Here is a 23072-nt window from a genome sequence, read left to right on the forward strand (position 1 = left end):
TTTTTTTTCAGTTATAACAAAGCAAATACTGCGATAACAAACAACCTCACTTGAATAGATTTTTTTAAGTGCTAAAATTGAGTGATATTTCGTTTTTTAATTCTTCATTTTATTTTTTTTATCGATACAACTCGCCCCCAAAAATTGATTGTCGTTTAATTGTCATTCCGGTAAATTATCATCATTACCGTAAAAACTAAATTGACGATATTAATAATGTGACATGGAGTTTATCCACATTTTTTTTTTCGTCGAAAAATTGTGATTCTTGTTTAATTGATTATTCCTTCCAAGTGTCACACGTTAAATTACAGGAGATAAATTATAATCTAACATTTCACATGCATTCATATCACAATCTGATGATTGCATTATTCTTATCAATGGAGTATGTACTCAATTCTCACTTACAATTTTATTCAACAACAGCTGATTGTTTTATTCAGGTAACACAAACGTACATTGGTTCAACTATTGGTTGGGAAACTATCGAGCTGGGCTCGTTACTTCTGGCCATTAGAACTTATCGATTGAAATCGATAAAAGCGTGTGGATAATGTACTCGAACAATTTACATGAAAATTTCCACTCCTATTTCATATACATAATGCCTTAAAATATGACTGCTCTGTTAATTTCTTCAACTCCTATGTCATTAGTTCGTTATCTTAAAACGATATTTTTTTCTTGAAAATGTCATGACACACACGAGAAAAATTCCACAGAAAAATCTGGCGGACTGAGTAGGAAAGTGCTCCTCACTGGTAGGACATTTTTTGAAAACGGAAAATGTCCAATAGGAGCCATTTTTTGCGAAATTTCGCTAGAATTTCTTCTTTTATAATTTCCATTTAGTTTCTTGAGACAAATGTTCTCGTGCTCTTCTACTTTATATTTCTCCAGTTTTCATTGAAAATATTGAACAAAAGGAAATTGAAAATTGGAGTCGGGGAATTTCCGCAGAAAAATCACCTTCTAAATATTTTTTTAATAAAATATTTTCATTGAACACTTCACATTTCATTAGACATCTTGGAAAATTTTCCACCACATTCCGTAGATTATTCTATGATATCTCACTCGTGGCCGGTGCCAATAGCTTATTACGATGAAGATTAACTACCGATATGTGGACGCAACCTGAAGGTCAACTCATTCATTCTCACTTCGTCAAATAAAGCAAGATCTTAATTATTAATTCGTCGTTGATGATCGCAATCTTACAACTCATCCTCTTTAATTCTATGATATCAACTGTTTCTAGGATGCCTCTAGTAGGAAATGCACAGAGATACAACGCAGGTGATTCCCTTATTTTTTTAAAATTTTCCGCACATTTTATGGGGCTCAAACTGGCGATAGTCGTCAGCGGATTTAGTTCATGAAAATTTATGAGACTGACGTGCACATTTGCACGTGAAAAAGTTGTTCACACGACTGTTTATAAACTCATTAGCGGTTGAAAAAATTTTTTCACGCGGCTGTCTGACCCTTAAGCCCTCGAAGATCCTCTGAATGGAGTAATCCCCCGATGAATTCGTCAATTTCAGCTTCATGTATTTTTTTCTCTTGAATCTCGAAGGAAATATAGCTTGACACCGATTATAAAAACTCTTATGTATCTTATAATGATATATCTCCATTTGTGGTTAAAATTAGGGGTATTATACTTAGAAGATTGAAGATAAACCTAGTTGAGCATAAGTTAGTTGGCCAGAGCACTCCTCGGGCGTAACCATTAATTTTCGTATCATTGAATGGAGGAGAATGCATCATAGCTGATTGTGTTTTCATTATTTGGTCCTTGCACAGGTGTCGAAACGATGATTTCAGGATATTTTCTTTTAATTCACAATATTTAATCGAGGCTCATACGTTTGAGAAACATATAAATGTCCTTGAATGTCGGCCGGGAGTCGGCGTGCTTGCTCCAACACTTTGTCATCATTCTGTAGAGCTCTCGGGGGCACGAAGATGGTTGGCCCAGTATGCGTGGTTTTTCTGATGTACCAGAGTGATAGTACTTACCACAATTTTCCAATACCTGCTCTGATGTCATGTCTGAGTAAGGTAGATCCTCGCAGTAGGTCAATATTTCCCATACTGTCGTTGCGTAACTCCAGATGTCGGCTTGACAGCTTCGTTTACCCTAGTGGAAAATACATATTATGATTGTATTCTTGACATGTGGTGTATCTTGATCCAAAGAAAACAGTGAATTGTCTGGTACAGTTTCGTTGGATTTTACTCTAATAGATATGTTGACAAGAATATTATTCACTTTCTTCTATTTCAAAGAAATTTTCCCAGGAAATTATAACGAGGAATTTGTTCATTTGAATTGTCCTCGTCTTTAGCAGAAGTCCAGAATTAAATTTTTAATTCTCGGTCATTTGTGATGGATGGAGTCTGTTAAAGATGATTGAACTTGATGAAAATATTGTCAACTCATAATTACCAAGAGCACAGCTTCCCAAGCCATCCATCGCAGTGGTATCTTAGCATAACACTCATTAACGTAATATTCACCGTCGTATTTACTGCTGTACATAGCATGATCCGACACTTTGATCGATAAATTCTTGGTAATTACACAGTTTCGGGCTGCCAAGTCACAATGAGCAATGTTCAAACTCTCGAGGTACTTCATTCCAGTGGCAATTTGAGTGATAAACTTCATTAATCGGCTGTAACTGTTGTTGAAAAGGGCCAAATAGTGGTTTTTATCGCTTTGAAAATTCAATGAAACTGGAATTTGTCGTTCGAAATGTTTACTCACCTCAATGGGGCTTCGTTGTTTGACTTCTCCTGATTACGAATGTAATACGGTAAATCTCCATGCTCACCATATTCAAATACCGCACCAAACGGCTCTTCCTCCACAAGTGCCACAATCCTTGCAATATTAGGATCACGAATTTGAGCCAAAATGCACATATCCCTCATAAAATCCTTTCTGCAATTTGTAATAACGGAATAAATTACCCAAAATCTCTTTCCGCCCCCCCATCTCATTTTTATCCCTAAAATAAACCATTTGTAATTCAAATGAAGGGGTGGGATTATTTACTTCAGTGAATCCGTAACTCCTCGCCACAGTGACCTCACAATAACCAACTGTTTGTTCCTCATTGTTCCTGAATCCAAACTGTGAATTCCCTTGGCCTCGCACAAGTGAACAAATCCAAAACTTCCCTCACCAATTTTATCGCAAATTCTCAATCTGTGCCTCGATATGTGATGAATCTCCTGTACCTCAACGTTATGACGCTCCTCGATAAAATACGAAGTAAATAAACTGGAACCAGTGTGCTGTTCCCGTCTCTTTATCTGCCGAAAACCAAAAGTTTTTTAATAAAACGCCTCAGGGGGCAACTCTTCCGCCCACGATATTATCCCACTGTGAGTGACGAAAAATCGAATAGAAAAAAATTCAACCGAAGGAAATAAGAAGCTAGAGGTAGTGCTACACCATGAACTTTTATAAACAAAATTCATTTCCTTTTTACCATGAATTCACTGGATTAAAAAAATTTCATTCCACGGAGATGAGGTAATAAACCTGTAGTATGAACTCTCCGAGTGGAGAAACCAAAATTGTTTCACCAATTGAATGATGATTTTTTTAATTGATAACGAATAAAACTGGAAAATGGAATCGAACAAAGGGTCAACGACCTCTTTCGCCCTCTGCTTGATAAAAAATGTTTACAAATTGAATTTTAAACCAGATAAAAAAATAAGACACGAAATAGGAGAAATATTCGTTTCATATTGATTTTTTTCGTTTTTTTTCTCGGTAATGTCAACTCGAATTGTGAGAAAAAATCAAATGGATAACAATATCTTTTTCTTCAATATTTCTTGGAGGAAGATAAGCTCATGCGAGGGTAAGGAGAGTTTTAAAAAATACCAAGGGAAATATTTATTTCATATAAGTATGCACCGAGTCTCATGTTCTCTTCATTGTAGTACAATTTCTTGACATGAAGTTTACACCAATTCTCATCTCTGAAGACTTTAGGGTTTGCGAAAATATCCGGTATCCGCCGGAGGGAGTGCTATACCATGAACTTGCGTTAAAAAATAAATTTTCTTTTTATTGCTAATTTACCAGATTAAAACGATTTTTTGTCCTCTAATACGAGGGAGGAGATTTTCGTTATAAATTCTTATCTACTATAAAATAGACTAATAGAACATATGTTCGCTCATTGAATGATTTTTTTATCTATTTAATGTAAATAACCTGGGGTTGATACGGTAATAGTTTATTTTAAATTGTTATTGGCAAAATCAAAGCAATTGTCATCTGTAATCGATAAGATTGAAATGTTTAATCCCTCGAAAATATGGGAAATATGGGAAACCTGCAGGGTAAATTTCGCTGATAAAAAACGAAACCATTTCACCCATTGAATGATGAATTTTTGAATTGAAAACAAATAAACTGGAAATTGGGTCTACACTCGTGGAGATTGGGAAATATCCACTGCAATCGGGCACTTGCTGGCTCCATTACCCCAATATCCACTTTCCATTGGAGGGGAAAAAAATGGAACAAAAGCCGCACTGAAACCCAAAACTCTTCGATATCTCAGAGAGTCATGAGGGAAAAAGCTCCTTTGTACTATTCTGAATCGAAATGTTTTTCCGCGGCAGTAAAAACCGAAATGCTTGCTCACGAGCTTTTCCCAACCCTTTCCACTCATGAAGCTAAAACCAGCAGGCGATTCGACAGTGGAAGTTTCGATTTAGATGAATCTCAGGGTGTACCAGTATTTTTAAGTCATCGACAAACTCGTTCGAGCTTGAAAAAAGCTTGCTCGTACAAGTGTTTGACCATTAGAACCACCACGAGAAGGTAGCATTCTCTTTTTGGGGAAAAAATGTACAAAGTAATTTTTTGCTGTTATCTTTCCCCCGAGAAATTCCGGATTTTTTAGATTTTACCCCACAATCAAATTTGGATTAAAATCCCAAAAATCTTCAATACTATGTACGTATTTGTCTGCACGTATTAAACCCCCGAATCAATCGTTACACGAAGAGAATAATTCCCGCCCCCCATTTGTCCCCCAAACTTTCCGGAAAAAGTCCAAAACGTTCCCGAAAAAATATGGAACGTACAGTAAAAAAATGCGTAACTGTTCCATAATTTTAACGCAATCCCATTTTAACTGGCAGAATTTTTCTTTCCCCGTGGAAAATCGTCACATAGTTATTTTCTAAAATGTTCTTTACCTAAAGCCTCTTTCCCAAAGAACTCAAAACTTAATTTCTCCTCAGAATTTTTCAATCCAACGTAAAGCGTCGACTATCCCCACCCACCAGATGAAAGTCCCAGCGACGTCAAAGTGCCAGTGCGATCTTCCCCCCCCCTGAACCCCCCCAAAAATCCCCTAAATTGAATTTTCCGCCGTCAAATATTCCGCTGGTTTGAGCCCTCTCCCCCATCCATCTCTCGTCTTTTCATTTTCCAAATATCCCGAATACTATGAGAAACAGTTATTCAAACTCACCGTGAGAATATCAGTGGCGGCATAATATCCCTCATAAACCTTGCTCTTCGAGGAATGCCCGTGCGAGTACTTCGATTTATGAGTGTAAGGTGTCTGAGGTGTTCTCTCAGTATGTTGATCCTTCTCCTGTTCCATATGCAGTGCCACTGTTTCATTGTTAAACTCAGTGACATCAGCATAATCCGTCTTGCAGCCGGAGAAGCGCTCGTCCGGGAACAGTAGTTTGTAAGTTTTTTCAGCGTAAACACTGCAGTGCTCGTACTCGTTGAGATCACGTTGTCCAGGTGTCTGATGTCCATCGATTACCTCGCGAGTGATAGTGGCAGCATCGTAACTCGTCACTGAGCCAGAACGACCCTTGGTGGCCTTGAGGCTACCGGTGAAGCCAGCAAGACGACTCGATTGGCTCCCGTTGACGACTATCGGCGTTGGCAGCTTCATGTCCTTCACATTGATCGTTATACCGGGTGCTGATGTACCACATAATAACGCGGTATGTTTTTGAAGCAGTGCTACCTTATTGCGACCGCGGAGCTTCATCAGGAGGACCATGAACGTCAGCAAGAGGGCCAGCACCGTCAGGGCACCGCTCACCAGGCCAATGTACGTCTGCGACCACTGGGGACTCACTGGGAATGCGTCGGGTGTTATGTTGGCATTGATCTCGGGATCTGTGTAATTCATGTCTGGACTCTGCTGGTAATTACCATCGTAAATGAGGGACTCATTTTTACGATCGTAATTCGAAGACTCGAGCGATTCGTCTTTACTCTCGATGCTCGTGTTAAATTCCAGTACTGAAACTTAAGGGGGTTTAGGTTTAGGGGGTGGGCTAGAGGGTTGTCTGGAGGGGGGAGGGAGGTGCAGATGGAGGATTCATAGCGGCTAATGAAATTCTCCACTCGCGGTGATCATGTGGAGGCTATTAGTTTTTTTTTCGTCATTAAAGTGCGGAATCGCGGTTTTATGAGGATTTCCTAGCTCTGGGGGTTATGGGTATTGTGCGGGAAATATTAGACACGTTAACTAACTGAGAATATATTCATTCTATTTTATGTTCAATTAAATTTTTTTCCATTGTAAAAATATTTCGTGATTTTTTCTCACCCCTTTGATTTTTTCTTTACATAAATTTAAAATGGGTCTTGTATTTCTGACTGAGCAAATGTCCAGTCATTTAAACAAGGGAAACGAATGTTTAATGAAATTTTATGCCCCGCGGACTGACTATCCGTTCAATTATTTTTTTAGCTAATTAAAAAGTTGAATTGAATCGTTAAAAATATTCAAATAATTTGAAAGTTGTTGGAGAATACATGTCACGATGGTGGAATCAAAGAGAAAATTTTAATGATGTCGAATCTTCCAATAATTAAAATAAAAGTAATGCTTTGATGTTTTTTCTAAAACTTGGAGGGATATATTATTTTTTTTTTTGGAATTAATGACTTACTGCTGGTGAATGTAACTTCACTGAGTAGAAGCCACTTTGAACGTGGCTCCATCTCTAATTTAACGAACTTTGATGTCCTCGAGCGCAGTGGCACAGATACCGGAATGATTCCGGGTGAATAAACGGATCTCTCCTCCACATCCATATCGATCGTCGGTGGGTCGTACACATCGCCATCCTCCGAGAACGATATGCGAATGAATTTTGGCACTTCGATGCCGCGCACTGGTGCATTAGCAGCATAAATCGTGCAGTTTTCGAATTGACGGATTTCCGTAAATTCGAAGATAATTGTTATGGGATGGAGATTTGTCCAGCCGACCCAGTGAGCGAGGTTTGACGAGCTGTGAGGATCCTCCCCCAGGCTTCCATCCACTAACTGTCCCATCCCGTCGATCAGATAATCTCCATTAATGTCTAATTTTCCATCGTATGAATTGTCGTCGACATTTGCACCTCCAGGACCCGCTGTCGCCGGTCGCGACGTCTTGTAAATTCTTATTCGTTCTGCAGCAATCGAGAAAACAATCGAGAGAACAATTATGTGTCCGGGAATTTAATTGATTAATTTATTTTAATATTTTCCCATCGAAATGACCTCCGCGAACGGCGAAATTTCCAATAAAAATTTCAATGAAAACCAGATAGGATCAATCGTTATCGCAACAGTTTCCCATAAAATGGTTTCGTGGAAAAATCGGCGGGTGAAAGACCCCCTCCCCCCGACCCAGCGTCGTTCCAACCCTCGCCCTCTGAACAAATCGTGCAAAAGCGCGGAAGAAAACCCATTAGCGAAAACTCACATAATTATAACTGTACATTCGCAGCAATTTCTCCCAATAACGACGTCAATTTCTTCACCCATTGAAAAGAAAAAAGCCGAAGGGCCCGAAGTTAGGGTCCCTCCGACTGTCGTAATTAATGTTTGTTTCGTAATACTTACGCTCCCAAACACAACCATAAATCTCCACCCTCATGCACACTGTTCTCGGATGCTGGCTCCAGGGTACGAATCTCACCCTACTCGCCACAAATGGCAGCTCGAGCCTTTGCCTTTCAACCAGGTACGTATTGGTGTTACCACGGAGTATGGACTCGCCAGCCAATGTCGTATACGAGTGCCACTTGGACTCCCTGAAGTATTCCAGGTAGAAGGTCTCAGCGTACTCTTGGCCCTGTCCATTACCGAATCTCCCCTGTGTCTCGGTCCAGGTTATCAGGTGATCGCGAGTCAGGTCTATCTCGAGGTATTCGCGAATTCCCGAGCTGATCTGGGCCTTTGGACACCAGGCGCCGCCATTTTTCTCCTGTCGTATTCTTCATGAGAAATTCCAGGAATTAGTGGAAATTACTACGTATCACGATCAACGCTCATCGATTAAAATCATTTTATAAATGGGGTTTGAAAATTTAGAATAGGGGAGGCGAATATAAAATTTATGAGTAATTTTCTCGTGATTCAGATCCATCCCTTCGCCGGCTGATTTTTAAATCAGTAATTCACACGGCAAATTGGGAGTAAATATTGATGAAAATGTCTTTCAGCAGAGACATCCTTAATTGGAGGAAATACACCTCTCCGGTGCATCAAGTAATGAAATATTCAGTGCCATTGGATTTGGTGAAGTAACTCCAAACTCCACATCAACTTCAAATAAATATTTATCATCCCCTCAAGATGAATTTAAACGATTTATTGTATTCTTTCGTCGAAACTACCCCTGAACGAGGCAATACTGCTCATTTTGTTGGACAAATTCAATGGAAATTTTCCACTCTTCAGAAATATTTCATATTTAAATTGTAAATATCTTTTTGCAGATAAGTGAACTCCCGGGGGAGCGTATTAAACGTAATATATTCCGTTTGATGGAGGAAAAATTCTCCACCGAACCTTTTCCTCAGTCGTGCATAAAAACTTGCTGTAAAAAAATCACTCTGAAAATACTGAAATGTTGAATGTCCCTTTGTCCATTCGTTTCAATGTAATTTCAAACAATGAACAAAAAAAAGTCAATGTTTTTTTAAGAGGAAAACGAACCTCGTGAAAACCCCTAACCAAACAACTTCTCTCATCTCCTCGCATTCCACTTAATTCCACACTCGTACCCCTGCAAAACATTAATTAACACTCACCTTGCATTCTGCGGTCCGACAGATTTAGTTTCATAACTGGACGATGCTGAAATAGCATCATCCGGTATCTTCCCCTCCTCCATACCAAGTGGAATTGCGCATTGAGCTGAAAAAGAACCAGTGAGAGGAAAAAACAGATAGAGAAATAATTGAATAAATTTGTTTAATTTGCCACGATCGGGTCTTTCGTGAAACAATTTTTTTATATAAATTCCGTAAATTACAGATGTTTAGTGGAATGTTTGTGGATTTTTCGTGATACCAAGTGGAACTGCGCATTGAGTTGAAAAAAAAATAGTGGGAGCAATAAACCAATAAAGAAATAATTAAATAAATTTGTTTTATTTGCCAGAATCGTCTTTCGTGAAACGATTCATTTCATAAATTCCGTAAATTATTTATTTTGAGTGGAGCCTCACACACTGAGACAACAAAATTTTTCCTACTACTATAATACTGTTAGTAACAAGTGAAACAATAAACTTAGACCCTTAGTTCCCTAATTATTCCCTTTCGTTGGTACGAAAAACAACTAGAACTGACACTCGTCTACGTAATTTTTACTAAATATTTCTCTCTGTGTGGAGCTGAAAAAGAAGTCGCGAGGGTGAAACCCAAATGAAGAAATAATGGAATAAATTTGTTTAACTTTCGAGGATGAAACAATCCGTAAAACGAAAATGAAACAATCGAGAACTCGTCAGCCACACCAAATGTTTAATAATGAATACGTCGACGGACGTGATGTTGGTGGGTGGCTGGGAGTTATGAGTGAGTACAAGGAGCAAGAGGGATAGGGGTTGGGAAAAGCCCTCTCTCGTTTTCCCCGACGCTTACTCCCTCGGGCATCCAGTTATCCCCAGAAATACGTACCACCACCTTCACGAATATGTATGTGTGTGTACATCCATGTGGGGTAACATTGGAGAGAGGCAAAGCAAATTTCCGGTGCGACGCGCTCTCTCCCAACGTCGTGGATTATTCATACTAACCGGAAGCATTCTTAATCTGCTCCTCCGACGTGCAGCTGGAGAAACACCAGTACAGTGCCAATGTCGCAGTGACAATTTTCGCTGTTGTTGTCGTGTTACACATTATATGTCCAGCCACTCGACTGTTGTCCCTCTTTAATTAGTTTTTGGGAGTTATTGAAATATTAACATCCGGATTGTGGCGAATCATTGCGCCCACCGACTCTCCTGTCATCGCATTTTAAACTGAAACAGAAACGGTTTAACAGGGGTTAGATTTACCCCTTCATTGTAAATTTAAAATGAAAATAAATCATTAATTTTTGGATTCATTTTTGAATTATTAATTAATTTATTAAAATTCATCTGAATTCACTGGTTTCCAATAACAGCGAACATTGTTTTTTGGGGGTTGTTTAAATACCAACGTGGGGGGAAGGGTGGCGAATCGTATCGCCTAGCTGCGCTCCCGTTATCGCATTTTAATTCATAACAAAAAAATTTTATAGCTCGAGAAATTCCAGGTTTTTTCGATTATTGATAATTTTGAACTGAAAATTCTCGTCCTAAGTGATTCACTATTATTTGTAAAACTACCCGTTATGGCTCACAAGTTAACGGATCATGTCAAATAATCAATCGCGATAAATAAAAAGTTCTCCTGCCACATGCGGAAAAATATGTGTTCTAGTTCAACAACGATTTGTTGACAAATTGAATAAAAACCGCTGATCCCGAAAATAGCTCGGTATTTCCTATCGAATTTCCTGAAAAAATTCTCCCGGAATTGATTTACAATCTTTCCATTCTCAACCTAGAATTATCGTTCGACTGTGATTGGCAGCAATTGCTCATGTGATCCATTTTCCTTTTCCCGAGGTTTTATAGTCCGAGGTGGTACAGGCAGTGGAAATTTACTTCTCCCATTTCTTGAAAAATTGCGTTGTCGTGCTTTATAATCCCGTTGTCGTGCATAAAGTCGGTTTTACTCCCCTTTAAAATGTCTTTTCTCATTCTATTTACGTGGAGAAATTGATTTACTTTATACTGAACCTTTCAGCAAATTGTCAACGTCCCAATTCCGATAAAGTGTAGATTGAAAATAATTCCAAACACAATACTTCCACTTTCCTTCAATCAACGATTTTCCTCCCATAATTCCAGTCGTTCAATTCGTTTAATTCACCCATTTAACTGGTCCTGGAAACATTCTATCAGTGATTGAATACTTCACTGTAATCCCTTTATGATACCAAATAATTGCATTCCATCTCTTGTCCTGAATAATAACTGAATTTGAATTTAAATCGTTTATTGAATCTGTTAGTCGCTTTGGAAAGTCGATAGATGAACCTTTTGACGTTGAGAGATCATTTATATTTCAATGACAGATGGAACGGGTACAATTTGAAGAATTTTCATTATCGTATGAACTTCAAAAACAAAAGCTCATTGAAATATTCCGCTGAACATTTTCCTCTGGTTTCCAGCGTTCAATATTTTGAAATTTATCGTGGGGTTTTTCAAAAATCCTGCAACGCATTTATTTTCCACCGATCGACGGATTTCCCTGGATTACTCAAATCATTCAATTCCTCGCATATTTAATTCCGCCATTTAAGCGTTCCCGTAAACTCCATTGAAATCCCTTTATGAACTCACATAATTTCACCGCGTCCCTGGCTGTGAATTTGCACTGAATTTCCAATTAAATCACTCACCGAATTTATTATTTATCTTGAAAAGCCAATTAATCGGCTTTTTGAGGCGCAATAATTATAGTGATTTGAAAACCAGCGGACAATTTTCATAAATCGAAATGATTTGCACTCTTGTCTGGTCGTTAAGATGGAAATTTTATTGAACCGTTCGTTCCAACGAATTACGCATTTTTAAAAATATCGACAAAAACATCAGTTTTCCATATTTTGAAAGTCCCTATCGGTAGGAAATATGCGGTAGAATGTAGGTGATTCCAAAAACCCCAACAATGACTCCGTTTCGCTCTATTACCGATTTTCCTCGTATTACGCGAATCATTTAATCCCTCACTTTGTTCCTGAAAATTCTATTGTCCCTACGCCTATGACCCCAAACAATTTCCCTTCATCCCTCGCCATAAATTTGAACTGAATTCGAAATAAAATGGCTCATCAAATTTGTTCTCTCTCTTGGAAAGTCAATAAATTGCCAGCTTAATGTTGATTGGTTATTGATATTCAATATTTGAATTGGAATTTCTAATTGACCTGAAAATTAATTAGCCAATTTTTTTTAGTATTAAATGACGTTCTGGGCTTTTCTTCATAATTCTCACGGTACCACGAGAGAAAAAAATTCCCATTTTTCCCACTAAAATTTCCAGTGTCACCACTGGAATTTTTTGAGGGCCACGACAACGAGGATTTATCTCAAAAAGTTCTTCTCGTGCGCAACCAAAGCTTCCGTTTTCCTCCAATTAAAGATCTCCCCACATCTCCAATCGTTGAATTCTTCGCTCATTCAATTCCGACCTTTAACCGCTCCTGAAAACACTCCATCAGTGATAGAAAAGTTCATTGGAATTGGTCTATGAACCCAAATAATTGCACTTCATTCCTGGCGTCCCCTGTAACAACTTCCTGGACTCCATCAAAATTAATTAAGTCCAACCTGAACTTCGTCACCACTCAATGCCGTTGAAAAAATTGAGTAATCAAGTCCCAAAAGGAAGAAAAGAAATAAATTGATAAGATAAAACGAATAGTTAATTGTTCGTTTTTGTTTGTCCCTTCACATTCAGCCGTTCCGATGCTCTTGATAATTGGCTAGTACAGGGAAGCGGTAAATGGGTGCTCGAAGAGGGTAAAAAGGGAGAACAAAGATAGACAGACAACTGGCAAACGTCGTTTTATCCTCCCCAAGAAGATGGTTTTCCATTATATACAGATATAATGCCCCATAACTGGAGCATCAACTCGTACAATTCATTGTCCACTCCCTTCACCGACCAAGGTAAAAGGTAAAACGACGACGAGTAAAATTTTCTGTGAATCCCAAAGTCAGAAGTTTAATGAGATTTTGTTATAAAAACGACGTTCCACTTCTCCTTTGATTTGTCCCAAACTACTGTCTGTCATTTCTCTTCATATTATTACGCCACTTCCAACGGAGTTTATACCCATTTGTTCTCAAACATTTGTCGGAAGCTCCTCCATTTCCCAGACTGCCGGCACGAAACAAAAAGGGAAAATCCATATGGTCCTGTGGATGACCCAGGATTAAGGAACAAACTTTGCTCTCACGTTTGATACCGTCCGCAGGGGTGAGCGGAGGGAACAAACGACTGAAAAAGAAACACGAGAACATACTGAGAGGTCATTCGGTTGTTAGGATTTTTTTTTCTCGGTATTTATGGCATCAAATCTTGGGGATTTTTGTCATGTAACGTTTCCACGTGATTGGCAGGGAGTGGGAATTGTCGGACTGATAGACAGTCACTCCGATAATAATTAAATGACTTTCAACAACGCGTTGAAAGCTTTCGATAATTACTCTCTGCTCTGAAAAAAAAAAACATTCAAGTTTTGATTGCCGCTAGATCACTTTAAAAATCAAAAGGCATTTATACTCCACTCTTCCCTACAGAGAAAATTCAATACAAAATGAGGTCTATTAGTGAAACAAATACCAGAATCTCATTAACAAATTTTTTTTAATTACGTGCCGGTTTCGTAATCTGCAGTCAAAACAATTTTGGGTAAAAATTATGGAACATTTACGCACTTTTTCAGTGAAAAAATGCGTAACTGTCCGGTAATTTTGAATAAATACTGTTTGTGACAGACAAATTACGGAACAGACACCTAATTTTTAAAGAAATTCTCTCTCCCGTGCGTCAGATGAGACTTTCCTACAATTCGCTCAGTCACATTACAAAATAACATGCGAAACGTCAGCAAAATATTTGATAATTCCACGTATCGCGGTTGAAACCCATAATAATCCCTGAAATTTCCTCTATTTCACCCCTCCGCAAAAAACCCTGATTCTCGCATTAGACTGTATTTTCCTGCGCTGCCCTCTGTTTGGACATTAATTATACCAGTGAAAGGGCCTTTGTGGACGTGAGAAAAACGAGTACCGAGTAAAAGGAGCCCCCCTGTTCCACCCCCCTTTGGCGGAAGGTGAGCTTACGTTTGACGACAGTGGAGGAGAGCTCTCCGAGAGAAGGGCCAAGAGGAAATACATATAAAGAGAAGTACAGCCCGCAGCATCCAGCCGTTTGCTCTCCTGCGCAACAAGTAAACCAACGATCAATACGCAATATACTTGGTGTCCACGATGTAACCGTACACAGAAGGACCCCACTCACAGCCACCAACAATTTTTCTCTGCCACTTTTCCGTCTCCTTTTCCACTCGCTTCTTTTTTTTTTCATTCCCCACCATCTGAAACTTGCAGACCGAATGGAGGTAAAAAAATTTCCCCGGCTACCCCTAACGATTTCCGATTTTTTCCACGTGAGAGAAAGAGCTGAATAAAAAACAACAGTACTGTAGTGAAGGCTAGAAAAAAAAAAACATACATAAGCTACATAACTACGACGCAGACGCGGCATCGAATTTTAAAATCGTCTATGGTCCTGCGAGTTCTCTCGTTCGGACGCCGATATAAAAAATGTAAAAAGTTTCGGGTACTTTGAAATATAAATTGCCCGAGGAGACGACTATAAGGGAGGGGGGTAGAAAAGTAGGGACGTAAAAAAAAGCACACCATAAAGCGACGAAGTACGAATAAACGACAGAGAGAAGCGAAGTCGAAGGTAAAAGTGAAGACGTTATCAAAGAAATGGAGATGGGGTCGTATTGGACACACGCTTGACGGTATAATGGTATCCCTTCCCTCACCCTAGTGCCACTCAATGGCCCTAGCCCCTCTCCCTTTCTCCCTCGTTGTAACCCATCCCAGCCAAGTGCAGAACCGACGTATTCAAGACAAACGTGAAAAGTAGACATTGAAAAGCAACCTACACACCCCTGACACGGAGAATAGCTCATGGCATTGGATGAGGGGGGGGGGGATAAGAGAGTGAGTGAGGCCTCCAACATCAAGAGAACTAGAGAATTTAACAATGAGCGTATGCCAACAAAGTTATCGTTGGCGTTGAATAGACGATGAAATTATTCACGGGCAATCTGTCGTAACCGAGTTAATTTCGGCTCGCTGCGGAAATCTACATATTCAGCAAGATCACTCCCTAGCGCCGGTACGCGCGCCGAGTTCCCTGTCCCTCTCATTTCCACCCACTCAGTTGCCCTCCTCCCCCCCTCAGCCCTACCGAGCGTCCGCCCCTATCCGTGCTTTTACCCGTTCCCTCGCCGTTGCATTTTGCCCTCCCGCTACCATCGCCTCTTTAAACAGCATCAGCATCAGCAACTGCCTAGCACACAGTTCTCGCACGGGGGCCTCGAAAATCCATCATTACGGACTGTTGAAAACAAAAGGAGGTGGGGAGAATGCAAAAGGGCTTTTCGTGAATTAACCAATTGGATGAAATGAATAACGCTTTTGAGGGTATATAACTGGTACTGGTGATGGTGCGCACGCGGCAAAACTGACGATCGATCTCAAACCCACTGTACAACGTCAGGTTTATGTTCCTCCGCATTCCGATCCACCTCCCTGGACCCCATAATCCCTGTGCCTCCAGCACACCGCTACTCTCGGGGTAAATACGTGTAAACAGTGGGTGGTGTACGGGGGTGAAGGAAGAGAGTAGTCAAAATACGTCTAGATGTGTCCCCGTGGTGATAGAACTTGTTCATTTTAATGTTTTCGATGTCTCGGTGGAGAGAATTGTCAATGAAAATTAGGGAAGTTAAGGTGGCGAGGGGATGATGAATTTGGTGGGGAGGAATTGAATTGAGTTTTGGTAATTTTTGGAGACATTTCAGGGGAGAATTGGGAGGGCGGGGAATTCGGATTGTAGAGTTGTATGGAATTGACAGAGCAGTTTTTTTTGTAACGATTTTCACGATTTCTCACCTGGGACTCGATATTGCATACTTCTCACCCTCTAAAATTCGAAAATCACTGCGAAATAAAAGTCCCGGGCAGCTGCAATGGTTTTTGCACGTGTGTTTGGCCAGTTCTCGCCTCCGGCTCCAACACCAACACCACATGAGCAAAAACCCCATCGACCTCGGTGGAAAAAATATTATCTGTCCCGAAAAATCACAAAAATTCAATTTTCACCCCTGAATTTTTATCCAAAACAAGCGTTACCCCATCTGCCTCTATTTCCATTAATTCCGGGTTCAGAAAATTTATTGTCAGCCGAAGAGGTTTCAAAAATCATAAGAAATCATCCAGAGGGTTGCTACACGAAGAGAAAAATTCTTGAAAAAATTCCCTGTCTCTTCCTTTCCCCGCCAGTCACAACAGTATTCAGTAAAAATGACCGAAGCATTTGTCACTAAACATTCCATATTTATCCAGAACCTTTTCAACTTTTTCCTGACATTTAATCGCAAAAGTGCGTACTCTTCCGTCATTTTACCGTACATTATTTTCACTGGTAAATTACCGAACAGGCACTCAATGTTTTCCTGAATTTTTCCCTCCTCCCTTCGCTACAAATCACCCTCACCCTCCCAAATGTTCCTCAACGACAATTGGAATTCCCTAAAAAATCCTAAATTCCACACCTAATCATTTCATTTGGTAATTTTCCCCCAACTTTTGTCTCCGCACACTATCATAAACCTGCCGATCGATTTCCACCCCTGTATACATCAGGTTTATGTCCCGCCATCCTCCCATCCACCTCCCTGGACCTCATAATCCCTCTTCCTCCCCCTCTCCGGTCCTCTCCCCTGGCCACTATGAGGGCAAATACGTATAAACACGGGATGGCGCTCGAGGGTGAAGGAAGAGCCCAGTCAAAACACGGGGGTGAATATGTTCCACGTCAGAAGAGGCTAGATAACCTCTCAGTTCTCCCTCTTCATCGCCCTCTCGTTTGTGTCTTGGCGAATGCACCTGCGCTCGATTTATCTCTTTGCTCGTTCCTCTCCGTCTGCTCTGTTGTCTCGTGCGGTCTTGCTTAAGCCAGGGGGGTGGATGAAAAGGGGGGGTTCGGCTTACTGTTGTTGCTCTTGCTGTCCTGGTCCTCCTTTTCCCCCCCCAAACACCCCTCGGCCACCCTTTCCAGCCCCGCGCATTCAGTGGTGCGTACGTCAGGCTCCCTTAACGTGTGGTTCAACAGCAGTGGAACAGAACAAAAGACAAAGAACCGAAAGAGCAGTTTGGCCATTTCAAAAAGCTCATATTAAATTACGGCTCATTTGCATGAGCACGTGACCGTATCCGAAGGAGAAAAGGAGAGTAAAGAAATCGATGGAACCCCTTGGTTTTTATGCATCCCATTATTCAACGGCATTATTGATATCATGAGTTATGACACTAATGGGTTTCATGAAATTTTCACTGGCCCAGGGTGATGCCTTCATTGTCCGGACACTGACTTCTTTCATTTGCAAAATTTTTCTTTTGTATGGGACGTTCACTATTGTGGAAAAGTCAGGGTAAAAGGTAATGGAGTTATTGGAAAATTCAGGTGCGATGCAAATCTCGTCACTCTAATAAAAATAATAATCGAGGTTATTGACATTTCGGGGAATTTTATGTGACAAGTTGGATTTTCGTTTTCAGTGTTGTTTGGAACTGAGTTTGAAACGAAATTATTCATCTTCTGGTATTTACAACGCGGTTACGACAGTAATAGCTTCAATGAAATTTTCGTACGCCCTCGGGGGTTGTCGTTCTTCTGCGGATCCAGCTCCTTTACCATCTGAGGTTTTATTTCAATCACTTGTGGGAAAATTCCATGAAAATGTCATGTATTTACTGCGAAGTTAGTTTTTTTTGAGGAAAATTCTAACAGAATTTTTCAAAGTTAGGGTGAATTATTTAAGTAAAATTCTGACTATTTAAGGAGTTTATTTACTGTCATTTGTTGACATCTATTATTGTTCGTTCAAGTTGTTTTAGTTTAATATTTATATTCGATTCTCGGAGTTAAATTCGAAAGCGATACGAAGGCAGTAGAATGTTTCACTTGTCTCGAAAATTGATTCTTCATGTTTATAACTCGAGTTATGACTTATGACAGTAATGGGTTTCAATGAAATTATCGCGAGCCCCCGGGGGTTCGCCTTTCTTTTGTGAGCGCTTTTACTTTTTCATTCCCATGAATTTCTTTCCCTCTTTTGTCGGCGATTGTATCGGTTTCCAGTGTCATAATGGCGATGAAAGTGCGACGGAGGGTTGAGGTGAGAGGGAAATAGAAGAGGAGGGGGAAAAAAAAATTATCGAGGGTTTTGCGAGTGTCAAAGGGGATGCGAAATCATTGATGGAGAATCACGTAATACCTCAGAGAACCCGGGAGAGTTTCCTCGGGTCCTCAATGCGGTTTCTACCCTGGGTATATAACCATTTCTCCCAAAGGCACTGAGTGGGAGGGTGCGACAGAGAGAATCAAGAGGCACAGTGGCGAAGAGGTCCTTAATTCAGTTAAGAAACCCAGGGACGCGCAAAGTCGAGCCTAAAAGCATTTCCTGATAGAAAACCCTCAATTTGTCCCTCCATTTTTTACCCTCCGTGCTCTCTGGAATTTCTCTGACGTTCTGTTTGACCGAAGAATGCTGAGGGAAATGTTGACGAGGGGAAACAATACCTTGGAAATAACGAAAACGAATGGGAAGAGAGAAATTTGTCGTTGTGGTTTTCGAGGAATAATTATTATCCTCTCCACAGGAAAAACAAATGTCCTTTTTCGTAACAGAACAAGAAAATTAAAATTTTTTGATCCTAATTTTTTTCCAAGTGAAAGAAAAGAATAATTTTCTTAACGGCATTCATTGACACCAAAGTCATTTACAAAAGCAATTTCGGTCGTCGTACAACTTGACACCTGTCAATTGAACATTCAAGTGACTTTACAATTCTCTTCCCCGTTGGAAAGATCTCCGTAAATCAAATTGAATGTCGGTTCTCCCTAAAATTAGATCTAAACTGTCCATGAAATTTCAATTTTCCTCCAACACCTGCTGGTCTCCCCGAGCGACAAAAATGCCCAGTCATCGCCTACTTCATTCAACCAGACAACCAGAACAATTCACCCAGAAAACCCAAACAAATTTTCTCCGTTACTGAAGCATCAGCAAAAATCTACGCACGTTCCATCGAAATTTCCATTCGCGAGGATGAAATATTCCAACTCCGCGAGTCAACATTTATTTTCATCGGAATGAACAGAACCACTGAATTGTCAATTATCATCACAAAAAAAATGTTTGGGTTACAGGGACAGTGCGTGAGTGGACAACGTTCAAATTCAAGTATTTCGTTCCCATTATTATAAACTTTCAGACGACCACACGCGGAGAGAAATATTCTGTAAAAATTACCAACCAAAACATACAATTTTTTAATTCCGTTGTAATTAAAACGATCAGTATTATTATTTACTAGACGGATAAAAATAATCAGAAACAATTTCGAAACTCGTAATTCGCTCAACGATTACTTAATCAATTTGGAAATTTTACGTGAGCGTATCATAATTTTTCCCAGACAATTCAGAGAAAAATTTCGTGACAATTCCGTAAAATTTCCTATAGCCGCCCTTCGCTCCCGATTTGCGGAAAAAATACGTAATATTACGAAACATTTCCCCCTGTGAACCCCCCCAACATACCACGAAGAACCCCACACTAGCCGCTGAAGAAACAAACCCAATGGAAGTGGAAAAATGTGAAAACAGAATGAGGAGAAGAAAAATGAGAGATTTCACTTTATCCCCCCACATATGTGACCATAACCCCATCCCCCCGGCTTGTTTCGTGGCGTCACCCTCAAATTCCTTAGGCCATTATCGTCATTCCTCTCCGCCTCCTTCAACCCACCCCCTTGGGCCCCTTCCACCCTCTTGTATCCCCATTTCTCTCAATTCCGAGGGATATATGTATGCACTGTGGGAGGTTGTGTCGACGCGTGCAGCGATGCGACGCGAAAGCGATACATTTCCGGTCGCGATACACGAACGCCCTCTTCGGTTATTGCACCCCTTTGCCCTCCTCCTATCCCTTCCCTTCACCTCAGCCCCCGTGACACCCTCTTAAACGACATACCATATAGATGCCCCTCTGTTCCCCCTTGTCTCGCCAACAACACGCTCGAGAACAATGTCGTAGCTAATTGCATTTATCGTGCGACCCAGCGTATCACGATTAGACAAATCCGTCCCGTCCAAAGTGATTTCAATTCTCCCGGCCCTGAGTATGACTTTATTCAATTATGCGAATTGCCGTGTGTGGAAAATACATGGCAGGAGAGGGGTAGAAATTGATTATCGAGATATTCACATTTGATTCGTTCAGTTGGAAATTAATAATCGCGGTGTTTATTAATATTTAGGCATTTAATTACGGGGTTTCAATATTTCGTCCATTTTCATTAACATTTCGAGAGGAAATTGACTCGTATTAATGAATTCATTATATTAGTTGATGCCGAATTTTGCGATACTTGGATTTAACGGGAAAATTCAATTTGAGGTTCGATTGCTATCGGGAGATCGGTAATGGACATTTCCGAGTTTTATGTCGGAGAATTTTGATTTATCATGAGGAGGAAATTATGAGTCGGGATTAGGGGCTGGGGGTTGGGGGTTGGGTGATACCTGGGTGCAATACTACTAGATGTTTGCATGGCGTTTATTGCGAGTGGAATTTCGGAGAGGAATGTCTCATCAAAAAGTTCGAAATATTTGGCTCATCCCCTGAGCCGAGATAGAGTTGGCTTATTATTTTAAATAAATTAGGGCAGAGTACAATACCTCGTTTTTAATACGATACCACTCAGTGACCTCACCTCAACATACTTTTATGCTCCCCAATTAAATAAATTAAAATCAACGATCTCTCTTTCAAAATCCCCAATCTTTCCGAACCACCTCATCCCTCATTTCCCCCAAAATCCCGTACAAAACCCCAAGTCCTTCCCTCCCTCATTCCCCAAAACTTAATAAACAATTTTTCAACACCATCCCCTCCACGCCCCTCGAAACTTCTTCATAATCGAATCAAACGCGGTGAAATTGGTTACCCAAATAATATTCCCTGCACCCCGAAGAATTCGATCATTAAACACACCATACGCGGTACGCAGAAAGAGGCTTTCCGATACAGAAGGGGGAGGAAGCGATATAATTGATTAACATTCGAATGTCGAAAGGGCGAACGATCAAACCATACGGTCCAGCTCGTTTCCATTCCCAATGCACCCCCTTTCAACAGTCCGAGGGGGGGGGGAATGATGGTTTTTCCTCCTCTCTCCCTTCCTCCCTCACCGCCCCCTTCACCCAATGCACTTTTTTTTCCCCATAACAAGGAAAAAGAGACGATTATACCGTAGTAGAGAAAACCGCCCTCTCACCACCTCCGCACGTGTGGACCATGTTTACTTTCCATTACAATTATGGATATTGATCCTGGCTCTGGGGCTCTCTATAGTTCTCCCACTCTCTCTCTTTCTCTCTCTTTCTCTTTCAACTCCACAGACTCTCTCGCGCGGTTTATCAGGGACGCCAGAGCGGTCTCTGCGGGACACGAATAGATTGACTTTGGAAATTGTTTTTCTTTTTATTTTCGGTTATGGCCGGTTGATACTACCATTTTTCCTATTTTATTTCACCCCTCCATACCCTCCCCCCCCTCCTGCCCCCGCGCGCTCCCGGGCGCCCCGCGGGGGTGCGACGGCGGGCGAAAGGGCTCTCCCTGTCATTCTTCTCCGCGTAAAATAGGGTGATATGCGGACATGGCTATATACGTATTGGCATTATTGACAGGTGTATGGTATACGTCAGGTGCAGGGCCAACGTCGGCATGCATCACACCCCCCCTCGCCCCTGTGGGCTCAATGGGGATTGACACTGACGAGATAGAATTAAAGGATAAAAGCAGAAATGGGGATCAACCTTGTGTTATTAATACGACAAGAGATTGTCCACTCTACCGTGAGGTACAGTGTGTGTAATGTTTTTACAAATGCCGGCATTTGTAACGAGTTTATTATACGGATGAGTGATTTTTTTTTGGGGGAGATAACGCTGTGACATATTCATTATTGTGTACGTTTGAAGATGATAATGGTGAATGGGTGACTTGGAGAAGTCAATGTCAGATCTGTTGAGCTGAACAATTACTGTCATTGACATTTGACGGGGTAAGAATAAATAAATTAATGTGACTCACCGTAAAAATGTTGAAAATCGTTCACTCATTCCTGTGCAGCAGCACTCAAGTCCCTTTTAACTTCCATTCGTGAAATGGAACTGGAATAAACTCAAATATCGTTGTAAACTGACACGACTCTACAATTTCCTCTCCTTGTAATTCAATAAAATTTCCTTCCCGGTGTATTCACTCCCTAACGTCTTCCTCAAATCGTTTATTCCACCTCCTTATCGCATACGTAAGCGACAGGCGAGGGTGATGGATAAATAAGGAAATATACGGAACTGATCGTGGATGCTCACCGGGAAATACGATATCGGAATTTGTTTTATTTATTTGTTTATTTTTTTATTTATTTTATGCACTCGATGGAAGGGTTAACGTGCGCGGGGGGCACTTTTTTTTTTATTCAACCGTCGCAATGGCAAGTGAAAAAATACACGAGGAGGAGAGAGCTCAGCATCCACCGAGTGTGGAGCCGAGTGGAGTCTGTGCCAGGGGTTGGTTGAGAGAGTAGTTGTAGTCTGAAAGGTTTGGAAACCCTCTCTCTGCGCAAAATCGGGCATCCGCCTTGGTCTGTGTTATTCGCACTGTCTGTCCCACTCGTCCCCACGTCCCACATCTTCCGCCTTCTCTCTCTCTCTCTCTCTGTCTCCCTCTCTCTCCCTTGATATTATTATTTTTTTTTTGCCCGATCCCCTCCCTCCCG

At 40.7% G+C, this 23072-nt stretch overlaps 2 protein-coding genes across 3 annotated transcripts in view; one reads left to right on the forward strand and one right to left on the reverse strand.

The window, feature by feature from the left end:
• LOC135167317 (uncharacterized protein) overlaps positions 1-23072 on the forward strand; it is a 73519-nt gene that overhangs the window by 30583 nt on the left and 19864 nt on the right. The gene's annotated exons all lie outside the window — the stretch shown is intronic.
• On the reverse strand, positions 120-22840 carry LOC135167320 (discoidin domain-containing receptor 2-like). 2 transcript variants are annotated; one of them, XM_064130412.1, is made up of 11 exons: positions 22382-22840; positions 10104-10328; positions 9112-9217; positions 7919-8292; positions 6976-7482; positions 6039-6325; positions 5523-5966; positions 3071-3330; positions 2780-2956; positions 2459-2693; positions 120-2149 (listed from the first exon to the last, which is right to left on the reverse strand). In XM_064130412.1, the coding sequence occupies exons 2-11, from the start codon at positions 10204-10206 to the stop codon at positions 1859-1861; spliced, it is 2784 nt and encodes a 927-aa protein (XP_063986482.1). In that variant the 5' UTR covers positions 10207-10328; positions 22382-22840; the 3' UTR covers positions 120-1858. The 2 variants fall into 2 exon arrangements, with proteins under 2 accessions (XP_063986482.1, XP_063986481.1); XM_064130411.1 differs by having other exon boundaries at positions 5523-6325.

The sequence above is a fragment of the Diachasmimorpha longicaudata genome, chromosome 11 (genome assembly GCF_034640455.1).
Source record: "Diachasmimorpha longicaudata isolate KC_UGA_2023 chromosome 11, iyDiaLong2, whole genome shotgun sequence".
Classification (NCBI taxonomy): domain Eukaryota; kingdom Metazoa; phylum Arthropoda; class Insecta; order Hymenoptera; family Braconidae; genus Diachasmimorpha; species Diachasmimorpha longicaudata.